This window comes from Hypanus sabinus, chromosome 6 (assembly GCF_030144855.1).
Source record: "Hypanus sabinus isolate sHypSab1 chromosome 6, sHypSab1.hap1, whole genome shotgun sequence".
Taxonomy (NCBI): Eukaryota; Metazoa; Chordata; class Chondrichthyes; order Myliobatiformes; family Dasyatidae; genus Hypanus; species Hypanus sabinus.
In genome coordinates, this window is record NC_082711.1 from 158,244,018 (window position 1) to 158,258,451 (window position 14,434).

General features: G+C 41.9%; 1 protein-coding gene across 3 annotated transcripts in view; it reads left to right on the forward strand.

Annotated features, from left to right (window-relative positions):
* zgc:174895 (uncharacterized protein LOC100126024 homolog) overlaps positions 1–9,691 on the forward strand; it is a 34,531-nt gene extending 24,840 nt beyond the window's left edge. For all 3 annotated transcript variants that reach the window (XM_059973290.1, XM_059973291.1, XM_059973289.1), the window contains 3 exons: positions 2,452–2,598; positions 6,256–6,351; positions 9,518–9,691. In XM_059973290.1, the coding sequence (XP_059829273.1) occupies positions 2,452–2,598; positions 6,256–6,351; positions 9,518–9,669 (395 nt within the window). In that variant the 3' untranslated portion in view covers positions 9,670–9,691. The remainder of the gene's footprint in view (positions 1–2,451; positions 2,599–6,255; positions 6,352–9,517) is intronic.
* The last annotated feature ends 4,743 nt before the right edge of the window (positions 9,692–14,434 follow it).

Below are 14,434 nucleotides of genomic sequence, written 5' to 3' on the forward strand. Positions count from 1 at the left end.
ACCAATACCACTTTATCTCATTATTAGGATATCAGATATAGTAGTCATGTTCCTAATAGATACCAAATGCACTGAAAGACTGTGGGTGCAATACCATTCATTCATTCTGACGATGATCCCACAACTACAGGCAATAGATGCATAAAATTTTGATCTACACATTGGACCAAATCACAGGTTCAAGATATTGAACACGTGAGAGTGTCACGTTCCCGACTGTTGATTCCTTATATACTCCTAATTCCCTTTTCCCTGTTTTCTCCCGGGCTCCTTGATTGCGACACACCTGATTCTCATCTAAACCTCCAGCATAAATACCCCGGCTTTGCATCCACACATTGCCAGATCGTTGTTTCAGCCAGTGTGCTAATTCATGTTCCTGGCCACTTAGTATTCTAAGTTTTACTACAGTACTGAGGTTTTCCTGTGTAACTCTGTCTCTTCGTGTCCAGATAAGTATTGCCTGCTGCCTGCATTTCCGTTTGCCGTTCAGCTCCAGCCACACTCCGTGTCTAGATAAATGATTGTTGGCCGCCTGCCTTTCCATTCATTCTCCTGTTTGCCGTTCAGCTCCAGCCTCGCTTGCTCCCCGGCCTTCCCTGCAACCGTTAATAAACACCCTTTAGATTACTCTACCTCCGTGTCAGTGTCCTGTGTTTGGGTTCACCCGCTCTCAGCAACAGATAGCGGTCAAAGCACCATCAGAGGTTCACGAATACTGATCTTTTCATTTTTCTGTTGAATAATTTCATCCATAATTCATTGGAAATTCATTGAAAATTTATTTATTTTATTTAGAGATACAATGCGGAATAGGCCTTCTGGCTCTGCATACACCCCAGCAATCCCTGACAACCCCAATTTAACACAACAGTTTACAATGAGCAATTAACCTACCTGGTATGCTTTTGGACTGCAGGAGGAAACTGGAGGACCCGGAAGAAACACACACCTTCCACACACAGGATGTACAGACTCCTTACAGGGGATGCCAGGACTGAACTCCAAGTTCCAATGCCCCGAGCTGTCATAGCGTTGAGCTAACCACTACACTAAATTCCCTTCAGTCATTTATGAGCCAGAAGACAATTCAATTTTTGACTATGTTTTTAGAGTGCTTTAGGGAATTTGATCTGAAGAACATTGTAAAGGAAACTCTTTCTGACCTGCAGGAAGGTATGTAGCAGTTTCCATCACAGGCACTGAAAAATTCTGGACATGAGAACGTGAATCCAAGAGGCTCAGAACCACTGGGCTGATTCAGTGATACAATAGCTCAATCTGGTGCTGAATGGTGTAAAATGGTGCCTTCATTATCACCGTTTGTTATCCTTATTCCCAGCGCCAAGGTCTCAGCCAGCAACACCGGGCAGGCTACCAGGCTCCCAAAACAAATACACTCATCTGAGCTGTCTTGTGGGAGGAGATCATGAGGCAGAGAGAGAAAAATATCAAGGATGGGTTCAAACTGTCCTTGAAGAACTACAAGATCCTTACTAGACCTGGTAGAGCCTCTGGCTGACGACTGCTCAGAGAATGAGTAATTGGGATGGTGTTAAACATCTCATGGCAAAGCAGTGTGTGCAATCAGATACCCTTAGTAGGTAAAGGAAGGGGTGTCCAATCACATAGACTACCCACCTGCTTCATTAGCCACCAGCAGCCTCTTCCTTGAAAAAGAGACGTCAAGCTGACTATGTCTGAGAGAAACGGAGTTTAGTGTGTCCAACTGCTCAGGATGAAGAAACCGGCCCAGTGACACCACTGGGAGAATCAATGGTGGCTTCACTGGCAATCCCAGAACCCCAGAGAACTGCATTGGAAGCACATCATACTCAGTTCAGAGGTACTACCTGAGGAGGAGAGTGGGAAAACTCCATGTCGTTGTCTTTCAGCAGCATCCTGACCCTACATCAGGTGCCTTGTAGGAAAAAAGCTAATAGTTTGTTTCAGAGTGTGATAATGGTAATCTCCTTCTGAATGTTCAACAATAGGTCTTGGCCATCTGAAAAATAACCCAGATTTGCAGAAACAATGCAAAGCAAATACAATTGTTCTTTGTAGAAGCTATGGAACTATCTTGAACACAAAGTGCAGTTTGACTAGAATACAAACTCTTTATTTAAGCCAAGTTGTCATGATACACCTAAAAGCAGGTCATGCCAAATATAGTTCTGGTGAAAAGTCTTGGGATGTTTCACCATATCACAGGTGAGCTGTGAATACAAACGTTTGTGGAGGAAGTGAAGATGGGGCTTATGCCAGGGTACTGGCAGAAGGGAGACACTAACTGAGGTATCAGGTGTAACATTCCTAAATTCACATTTAGAGAATAGACACAAGGTCAAGTCTATTTTCAGGGGGTTTCAAGCATCCAGCTGAGGGGAAGTGTAAGCTAAAGACATGAATTCAGCAAGGACCACTAAGACTCAAATCTATTTTACATTTCAGGAGCAGCCATAGCAAACCGCCTTGGAAAAGGTTTCTTAGCAGTCCGGAAAGAAGGTCACCTCTGTGTGGAAACTAAAAGAATGGCCTACTCAGACTATACAGGTCGACAGAAAGTGATGGAGATGCGCTGTGATGTCGTAAGAGCAGGTTGGCATTTGGAAAGATGTATTTCAAAATATTCTTGGAATGTGAATGTCCTTGATTAGTATCCATACCCATTTTGAGAGTCTTTAACTGAATGGCTCACTTTCCTTTATAAGTCAACCATTCTAGCATGGAATTGGGAGCAATATTTCAAAATTCAAAGTAGATTTATTATCAAAGTACATATATGTGATCTTATACTACCCTGAGATTAATTTTCTTGCTGGCATTCACAGTGAATCAACAGAATCAATGAAAAAACACATACATCAAAAACTGACTAACAACCAATATGCAAAAGACAACAAACTGTGCAAACACAGAACAGAAAATGAAACAAAATATTAATCATTATAATAGTAAAAAATAACAAATGAATATTGAGAACACAAGTTCTAGAATCCTTGAAAGTGAGGTCCATAAGTTGTGGAATCAGTTCAGTGTTGGGGTGAATGAAGTTATTCCCTATGGTTCAAGAGCTTGATGTTTGAGAAGTAATAACTTCTTGAACCTGGTGGTGTGAGATCCCTTTTATGACGGCAGCAGTGAAAAGAGAGCAGAGTTTGGTTGGTGGAGATCCTTATGGATGCTGCTTTTCTGTGACAGCCCCCCTTTGTAGGTGTGCCCAATGGTAGGGAGGCTTTATCTGTGATGGACTGGGCTGCGTTCACTACTTTTAGGAGGTTTTTCCATTCAAGGGCATTGGTGCTTCCACTACAAGCTGTAATGCAACCACTCAGTACTCTCCACCACACTTCTATACAAGTTTGTCAAAGTTTTTGATGACATGCCAAATCTTCACAAGCTTCTAAGAAAGTAGAGTCACTCCGTGCCTTCTTTACAATTAGCACTTATGTTATGAGTCCAGGACAGATCCTTTGAAGTGATAATACTAAGGAATTTAAAGTTGCTGACCCTCACCGCCTATGATTCCCTGATGAAAACTGGTTCATAGACAGCCTGTTTCTTCTTCCTGTAGTCAATAATCAGCTCTTTGGTTTTGCTGACATTGAGTGAGAGATTGGTGTTGTGGCACCACTCAGCTGGACTTTCAATCTCCTTCCTATCTGCTGGTTTGTCACCATCTTTGATTTAGCCAACAACAGTGGTGTCATCAGCAAATTTAAATAAGGCATTAGAGCTGTACTTAGCCTCACAGTCAGAATTGTAAAGCATGTAGACCGAGGTCACAACAGCAGGTTTTCTTCCCTGAATAAACTTCTAGATTATTGGTCCTGGGGTAACTATTACACTGCTACAGATAGCACTATGACACAATCTGGTTACAATCACAACAGAGAAGTTTGCTGCTAACTTAAACCTTTCTTGTTTATGTTCTGGATTAATTGGAGCCAAAATGAAGGAATGGAGCACAGTCAAGTGTAATTTCTGCAAACTGCAGATGCCACATCTTTAAAATAAAACCAAAAATGCGATTGTATTTCAAATTTCTACCCTGTGCATTTTTATTGTTTGACAATTACCATTAACTTCCCTGCCGCTTTTCTTCCATAATTCCAGCTTTAAGCTCTGCCCCTCGATGAGAGGTTTCTGCTGTCCCCTTCACCTCTTCACTCTCCATTGTTTCAATTTCCCTCTTTGTGAACAAAACTCAGATCCACAGCCACATCTCTTGTTGAGTAATCATTCTGCAGAGGCCCGCATCAATGCCATTCGTCAAGCATGGACTCTGTCCACACATCTTGCTGCCTTGGGAGAGAAGCCAACATACCCAAAGCCCCCACCCGCCTCAGTAATTTTCTTTTCCCTCCTTACCCATGGAGAAAAAAATACAGAAGCTTGAGAGCACATCCCACCAGGTTCAAGGACAGCTTCTGTCCCGCTGTCATCAGACTCTTGGATGGGTGTCTCATATGCAGCAAGATGAACTTTTGTTCTCCCAATCTCCCTTGTTCTGGCTCTTGCATTATTTGTCTACATTCACTACACCTTCTCTGTAACTCAACACCCTATTCTGCATTCTGTTTTATTCCTCTTTACTACCCCAGCGTTGTTATGTATGGCTCTATCTGTCCGGATGGCATACATACACAACGGTTTAACTGCGACTTCAAAGTCAAAGTACATTTATTATCAAATTATGTACTTTACATACAAACTTGAGATTTGTCTTCTTACAGGCAGTCACAAAACAAAGAAACCCAATAGAACCCATTAAAATAAAGAATACCATCAAACACCCAATGTGCAGGAAAAAAAGCAAATCATACGAACAATAAAAGTAACTAAATAACATTCATAGCTGAAAATGATTCCGCAGCCGCAAGGCCAGTGGCAGCCAATCCGGGAGCCTGCTAGTTGCAGGCCACAGCCTCAGTTCAGCGCAGAGACAAGTAAACTGAGCGGCAGGTTGAACACTGGCTCATCCCTCATCCCCGGCCACGACTCCCTGACCTTTTCAATCTAGCCCAGTGCTTAAATTGGTCAAACCTCACTCATCTCTCATTCTCAGTCAGACAGGTGAGGAAAATGGCAGGTCATTCCTTGTTTCTGGGCCCAGGCCGTGCCTTCTAGCTTTGGCCCGTGCACGCCACGCTACAACCGTCCTGCACTTTTGAGACTTGAGTTCACACTGCAAAAGTGCCAGGTTGCACAGACAGTTCAAAAGCTCAACTCCAATGGGGGAAGTTATAAGCTATTAATTGCAGTGATCATTTTCAAGAAAAAATGTAAATAATAAAGTAATTAATGGTTGTGCTAACAACAACACACACAAAATGCTGGTAGAACACAGCAGGCTAGGCAGCACCTAGGTTAATATAATGGTTGTGCTTCTTGCCAGCAAGTTGTCATTGTGTTTTACCAGCACTATCTTGGTACATGGGACAATTTTAAACTAATTCCAAGTGTAATAGCAGCAGCTTACATCTCTCTTTCAAATTGAACTGTTGGCATTTGAAGCAATTATATGGTGGCAGGTGTAAAGTGATAGTTCTGGCAAAGTTTTATATAATATGAAAAGAGAACCAAAAGTTCTGAAAGGAATGGCCCACTATTATAATTGTCCATTTTAATAACATTGATCTCTAAGTGTCAATATTGTTTCAGTGTTTGCTCTTCTGAGCAATCATACAACTTACTGACACGATAAAGCTCTGGGGATTCTACTTTCCTCACGCTTTCCAAAGACGTGGTATTTGATGGACTAATTAGGCAATTGCTCCTGGTGTGTAGTAGGAATCTGGGAGTTGCGAATGGAAACATGGAGAAAATAAATTGGGGTTACTGCAGCATTAGTGTAAATGGATTTTTGTTTTATTTTAGTTAGAGATACAGCCCTTTGGCCCAACGAGCCCTGCAACCCACCTCTTCAATACTAGCCTAATCACAGGACAGTTTATAATGACCAAATAACAGATACATCTTTGGACTGTGGGAGGAAGCCAAAGCACAGGGAGGAAGCCCACAAGGTCATGAGGAGAACGTACAAAATCCTTACAGATATTGCAGAACTGAATTCCAAAGTCTGACATCCCAAGCCATAATAACGTCGCGCCAACCACTATGCTGCTGTGGCGCCCAATTCTTAATAGTGGGTCAATGGGCCTGTTTCCATACTATTCTGATTCATCACTAAACACAGTTTCTTTGCAGAATGACCACTCATCTCAATAGTACTTCTGAAATTTATTATTTCAGGTTTGCGAATCCTGTTGGTGGACCAGTGGATTGAGACTGGAGGAACAATGGAGGCTGTAATAACACTCATTGAACAGGAAGGTGGAACGATAGCAGGTAGAAAGAAAACAGCTGATAGATCAGTGCTGTACATGGTACATCTTTCATCATTCTGATGTTTAAATGGAATAGCACCACGTGTGATAATATGATATGAACCGTGAGCCTTAAAGGATATCCTTAAAAGAGGACATTGATGATATTCATGCATTTAGATCAGAGATTCCCAACCTTTTTTATGCCATGGACCCCTACCATTAACCAAGGGGTCCGTGGACACCAGGTTGGGAACCCCTGATGTAGATGTTGTATAGGTTGTATATAATTATGTCTGGTACAGGTGAGACTCTACAAATCTTCCAGCCTCTCAAAAATCACTCCACTCTTTAAGAAAGGAGGAAGGCAGCAGAAGGGACCTCAGTGGTTGGGAAGATGTTGGAGCTAATTGTTAAGGATGAAGTAATGGAGTACTTGGTGATACAGGACAAGATAAGGACAAAGTCAGCATCGTGTCCTTAAAGGAAAATCTTGCTTGATGAATCTGTTGGAATTCTTTGAGGAGATTACAAGTAGGATAGATAAAGGGGATGTAGTGGATGTTGTATATGGACTTTCAGAAGGCCTTTGACAAGGTTCCACACACTGCACTGCTTTCCAAGTTAAGAGCTCATGGTATTACAGGAAAGTTACTAGCATGTTTAGAGCATTGGCTGGTAGGAGGAGTCAGTGAGTAGGAATAAATGGATCCTTTTCTGTTTGGCTACCAGTGACTAGTGGTGTTCCGCAGGGGATGGTGTTGTGACCTTTTTTTAAAAATTCAGTATATCAATGATTTAGATGATGGAATAGCTAGCTTTGTTGACAAGTTTGCAGATAATACAAAGATTGGTGGAGGGGCTGGTGGTGTTGAGAGAACAGGTAAGCTGCAGAAGGACTTAGACAGATTAGGAGAATAAGCAAGAGAGTCGCAAGTGAAATACAATGTTGGAAAGTGCATGGTCATGTACTTTGGCAGTAGAAATAATTATACAGACTACTTTCTAAATGAGGAGAAAATCAAAATATTTGAGAGGCAAAGGAACTTGGGAGTCCTTGTACAGAACACCCTAAAACGTTAGCTTGCAGGTTGAGTCGGTGGTGAGGAAGGCAATTGCAGTGTTAGCATTCATTTCAAGGGGTCTAGAATACAAGAGCAGGGATGTGATGCTGAGACTTTTTAAGGCACTGGCGAGGCCTCATCTTGAGTATTGTGAACAGTTTTGGGCTTCTCATCTAAGAAAAGATGTACTGGCATTGGAGAGGGTTCAGAGGAGGTTCAGAAGGATGATTCCAGGAATGAAAGTGTTATCATGTGAGGAGCATTTGATAGCTCTGTCTCTGTACTCATTGGAATTTACAAGGGGGGGGGGATCTCTTTGAAACCTTTTGAATGTTAAAAGGCTTAGACAGGGTAGATGTGGAAAGGATGTTTCCCATGATGGGGGAGTCTAGGACAAAAGGGCACATCCTCAGAATAGAGGGGCGTCCATTTAAAACAGAGATGTGGAGAAATTTCTTTAGCCAGAAGGTGGTGAATTTGTGAAATTTATTACCCCAGGCAGCTGTGGAGGCCAGGTCATTGGGTGTATTTAAGGCAGAGCTTTATAGGTTCATGATTGGACACAGTATCAAAAGTTAAAGGGAGAAGGCCAGGAAGTGGGGCTGAGGAGGGGAAAATGGATCCACCATGATTGAACAGTGGAGCAGACTCAGTGGGCCAAACAGCCTAATACTGCTCCTATGTCTTATGGTCTTTCCAATTATTATATTTCACCCAAAGCCTTGTCCAATCTATTTTATGCACCATGCACTTCATTTGTCAATATAATATAATGAATGAACAGAATATGACTCTTGCAATTGCACGCATGCCACTGAAGATTCCATTATTTCACAGGAACACTCTTGGGAGTAAAAATACAGTCAACAAGTATCTAACAAATGGCCTGAGGCAGAGCCTGCCTGAATCCTAACATTAGGGTTAATGGTCTTCTTGCAACAGCTCCGCTCTAGTCCTCCCATGCCATGACAGCCCCCGTCCCTGCTCCACCCACTTTGGTTATGAGGAGTAGTAAACTATGCAAACTGTTCATCAAAATTCTTGGTCAATTTTGTGGTCGCTCACGGTCACTGCTTATCTTAGGGTGTGGGAGACATGGAGTAACAATGGAAAGAAGGGTAAGAGAGACAAAGGAAATATTACAAGGAGGAAAAGGAGAACCTAAACCTCTTTAATCTAAAATCTTGACTCTCTTACACACCTTTGAGTCATTAAAATCATAGGTTCTTTATCATTAGTCCAAATGAAGGGCCTCAACCTGAAACAATGATTGGCCATTTCCCTCCACAGATGCTGCCTGACCCAAAGTTCCTCCAACAGTTTGTATTTTGCTACAGATTCCGGCATCTGCAGTGTCTTGTGTTTCTGTAATCATAGAATCAGAATCCAAAGAAATAGGCCCTTTTGGCCAGCTTCGCTCTTGGCAAGTGTGATGTCTACTTGCCCTTGCACTTAGCAAGCATAAGATCTGTTCCCCTAAAACTTCCATCCAAATCACTGATAAAAACGCTGTCAAGTAATAGTCCAAGCATAGATCGCTACAGTAGCAACTGACCTCAGGCAGACTGCAGCCGAACTAAAGGTAATGTCCCTTAGTGTGCAAAAGGAAGGCAGGCTTTCTTTAGGGTCAAATTGCTTCAAAGGTTGCATAAGTGTTAGTGGAACTAAAACAAGTTCTAGATGCAGATGCGATGTTCCAAGCCCTGAGCTAAGCAGGGTGGAGAGGCACTATTGATTGATAAGCCAGCTAGCTTGGCTCATTAGCTCTCTAGGACTGATTTCTTGTCAATTTGCACTAAAGAGGGTTAAATAGGAGGACATCCCTTTGGAAGAAGAAAGTGCATGATACAACACCTGGTTTGCTATTTGGAACCCCTCTGCATGGTGAAGAGGTGGGCACATCACAACAAAATAAGCCAAAAGGGCTGCAAAATGAGGAATTGGAGTATATCCATTTGGCCATTTAAACATTGCTCAACATCAGTGGTGTTTAGGATACAATAAAAGTAAAACCCCACAGCTTTTTTCAGAAATACTGGAAGTTGATATGAAGTGACCGAGTCTTACAGGTTACAGTCATCTTGCCTTTCTGTTCTTTGAAGATGTTCTTTGTTGCCTTCACAGGTATTGCTGCAATTTGCATTCAGGACACGGAGGGAGGAAGAAAAATTAAAGAGAAATACAAATGCTCAACTTGTGTCCCTGAGCTCCTGCAGCCGCAATTTAACAATAAATACCTAGAGAGCTTTAAAGCCTTTAAAACTAAATGTAATTAAAAAAAGTGAAGCATAACATGCATCATGAAGTCTCTCTTATTGATCTGGACACAAATAAAGCTCAGGAAAAGCAGTTCGAATGCACAGATGAAATAAGATAAAGAGTCCATTCTTACTTGGGCCGATGCTAGAGAGCCTGATACATTCATCTTTCTACTGATAGTTTTTTTTTGTTAAGCTTTTACGTCATTTATTGACCTACATTCAATCTTGGCTGACATTGTCCATCTCTATAATTTTCTCCTTGACCATCTACACCTTTTGTTCAGTCCCATTTGATTGCCTTCCCTCCAGAATCTTCTCCCAATTTTCTTCCTAGCAGCATCACATCCATCCGATCATCTCCCCTGGCTTCCTCGGATCTCCTGATGATTTAATACCACCTCTTTCCATCACACTACCATCCTTCCCCCAAACTCCTCGTGTTCCCTACTGATCATCTCCCACCCAACCAGCTCAATCCACACTTCAATTTTAAAGCAATACCCACTCACACAATTCATTCATTAATTATGTGCCATGTCATGGCACAGATGATCATGGTCATTCCATGGTTGTTCTTGGCAAATCTTTCCACAGAAGTGGTTTGCCATGGTCTTCTTCTGGGCAGTGTTTTTACAAGACGGGTGAACCCAGCTTTTATCAATACTCTTCAGAGACTGTCTGCCTGGTTTCAGAGGCTGACAACCAGGACTTGTGAGATGCACCAGCTGCTCAAACAGCAAGCCACCACCCGCTCCCATGGCTTCTTGTGACACTGATAGTGGAGTTAAGAAAGTGCTACACCTTGCCCCAAGATGACCTGCAGGGTAGCAGAGGGAATCCTTATAGACTTATCTCTAACCTGCCAGCCACAACACAGGGCTTATTTTATCATATACAGTTGCTTGGTCTTTATGCATGGCAAATTACTGGAATGTGTCCTTGTCCCAAACTAGTGCATTTGCACTTACTGTACAGAGTCACAGTAAGGATTTGGCATGCAAGGAGCCAGTTGGTTATGCTCATAAATAACAAACCAGTCCAATTTCCCCACCTTTTCCCAACATTCTTGCAGTTTTTCATTTAATCTTCCAATTTCTCTTTGAATGTATTATCGATTCTGCCCACACCACTCCCCTAGCTGTGCAATTTGAAATCTAATCTCTCACATACATTGGGTACCTTTGCTGATACATTCATTCTCTCCCCTTTTCCTGCCCTGCTTCATTCCATCCTGCAGTTAGACATTACCAGACACTGCTGTGCAGTATGTGGGTAAACATGGAAGTTTCCCCTCTTTCTGAGGGGTAAAGTTTGAGTAAAAAGGACTTTTTTCACTCCACCTAATTCACTCCACCTGTCTCTAAATGTCTAACAGTTCACCCTGCATAGTCTTCTGTGTAGTCTCACCCATGATGTGATGACTCTTATCAATTTCAAAATTATCTTTATTACAAGAACAGGTATTGTTCTACAGTAAAGTAAAAAATGGCAAGTCCTTAAAAATTAGGATAAAAATGAATAATGCACTGAAGATAATACACCAACCATAGCAACCACACACATTGAGGCTTCCATCAGCACAATTGTCTTAAAAGCAACTATTCTGTCACAAAGTTGTCACTGCTTCATTCAATTCAGTTTTGGATTGATGCTCTTCACTTTCAGTCGAAGGGAATTAATTCCTAAATATTTACTTTCCTAACAGAAGTCAAATTAAATCAACTCTTGAAAGTTCCTAACGTATTTGTTTCAGATGTTATACACTGTGACTTGATCTCGTTCCGTCAATGGCATTTTTATAACTAGCTGACTGAATTAGCAGTGACTTCCTAAATTTTTGTGCTTGCTATTTCCAATATATTGCTACCCCTCAATGGATGTCAGTTGTACATCTGTTAGACTGAAATAAATATAAAAACACAGGTTATTGTAGATATTGGTCGAGTAAGAACTTGATTATTTTAAAGTCCACTATTTACATACTGCCAAAGGCTGAAATTAGGCAGGCACTGTATGTATTGAGGACCAAAATCAGCAAGCAAGAAACACCTTACCCCGACGCTTTACGAATTATTGCCAGGGACTTCAATCAGGCTTCTTTAAAGCAATCTCTGCCCAATTATCATCAACATGTTACCAGCAGCACAAGGGGTCTCAACACACTTGGCCACTGTTTACGATTAGGAATGGCCCTTGTTTGATCCTGAGACCACATATCGGGATCATCTGGCTGTCCTCCTCCTACCTGCAAGCATGCAGAGGCTAGCGAGTAAAAATCCAGAGGAAAGGGTAACAAAGGGGTGGTCGCGGGAGGCAGAGAAGCAGCTATGGGATTGCTTTGAGTTGGTAGACTGGGTCGTGGCCATGGACTCATCATAGGTTCTGAATGAATACGCCATGATTGTCACGGACTTTATAAAAAGTCATAGACGAGTGTGTCTCCACAAAATCACTTAAAATCTTTCCCCAACCATAAGTCTTGGTTGAACCATGAGATCCACAATCTGCTAAGGGCCAAATCAGTGATACTCAGGTCTAGAGACCAAGTAAAATCAAGGCGTTTAGGTACAATTTCTGGAAAGCCACCTTACGTACAAAGTGCCAATTTTGTACCAAACTTGAATCACCGAAGGATGCTCAATAGCTGTGGCAGGGCTTGAATGCCATTACCTCTTACAAAGTGAACCGAGGTGACAACAAGGTTTCGCTCTCAGGAGACCTCAATGTCTTCTATGCTCTCTTTGACCATTAAAACACAGAAGCACCTTCACAAACTCCAACAGCCCATGACCTCAGTCTCTGAGAACACCCTTCAGGAGGGTAAACCCATGGAAAGCATCCGGCCCAGATGGGTTACTTGTTTCTAAAGACCTGTGCTGATCAGCTAGCTTTTTAATCTCTCACTTCAGCAGTCCGAGATACTCACCTGCTTCAAACAGGCTTCAATTATACCGGTGCCCAAGAAGAAAATGGTAACTTACCTCAAAGACTATCATCTAGTAACATTGGAAGCGCTTTGAGAGGTCAGTGATGAAACATATCAACTCCTGCCTGAGAAAGGACTTCACTCAACACTGGAACATCTGGATAGCGGATCTGCATGCATCAGGACGCTCTTCATTGACTACAGCTCGGCATTCAATACCATCATCCCCTTACAACTAAACAATGCACTTCAAGGCCTAGGCTTCAACCCTTGAGCAACTGGATCCTCAGCTTCCTCATTTGCAGACCTCATTTGGTTTGGATCAGCGGGAGCATATCCTCCACAATCACCATCAGCACAGATGCACCACAAGGCTGTGTGCTTAGCTCCCTGCTCAACTTGCTTTATACTTATGACTGTAAGGCTAAGCACAGCTTCAATGCCATATTTAAGTTTGCTGATGCCACCAATGTCACTGGCTGAATCAAAGGTGGTGACAAAATAGGCCATATAGGAGGGAAAATAAAAATCTGGCTGAGTGGTGCCATAACAACCTCTCACTCAATGTCAGCAAGATCAAGGAGCCGATTATTAACTACAGGAGGAGGAAATAGGATGTCCATGAGCCAGTCCTTATCAGTGGATCAGAGGCGGAGAAAGCCAGAAACTTGAAATTCCTTGGTTTTAGAGGATCTGTCCTGGATCCCATAGGTAAGTGCCATTATGTTACTTATGTGCATGACCCAGGAACTGACTGGGTTCTGCAAATGAGGAAGTCAAGGATCCAGTTGCTCGAGGAGGTATTGAAGCACAGTGGTGCTTCTACTTAGAAGTTTGCAAAAATTTTGCTCGTCGTCTAAAACTTTTAACAAACTTCTATAGGTGTATGGTGGAGAGTACATTGACTGGTTGCATGGTATGGAAACACCAATGCCCTTGTATGGAAAAGCCTAAAAAAGTAGTGGATACAGCCCAGGCTATCACAGGTAGTGCCCTCCCCACCATTGAACACATCAATATGGAGCACTGTTGAAGGAAGACAGCATCCATTATCAAGGACTCCCCACCAATCAGGCTATGCCCTCTTCTTGCTACTACCATCAGAAAGGAAGTACAGCAGCCTCAGATCCCAATCACCAGGTTCAGAAACGGTTATTACCCCTCAACAATCAGGCTCTTAAACCAGAGAGGATAACTTCACTTTCCTCCATCACCAAACCTTTCCCACAACCTATGGACTCACTTTCAAGGACCCCTCATCTCACGTTCTCAATATTTATTGCTTATTTATTATTATTTTTCCTTTTTTTGTTTTTGCAGAGTTTATTGTAAGTTTGTACATTTGTGTTTGTCAGTCTTGTTGGCTGCAGTCTTTCATTGATTCTATCGTATTTGCTCGTACTTTCTGCAAATGCCCACAAGAAAATGAATCTCAGGTTTGTATATGGTGACATATACGTTCTTTGATAATAAATTTACTTTGAATTTTCAACTTCACTTACAACTCTTCAAGGAAGGATTCATTAGCTTACTTGAACACAGCAATACCACCATTAGGTAAAGTTTAACTTTTGCAGGATTCAGGAGAGTGTGTAGTTGGAGATCATTGTACAATCTGCCATATTTTCCATTCTATTGTTTCAATAAAAATCACCTTACAGAGAAAGCAGATAAATCTGCCTCCTTGTAATTTCCATTTGAATAACAATTATTTTTGTTTGCTCTAAACATTAATGAGTAAAAGTAAGTTTCTCTTGTGAACAGATTTATGATGCAGAAAAGCACTTTTTGTGTGCCATCGATTCAATCATAAGAAATGCATTCTGTACAGAGACAAGGCATATTTTCTTCCTA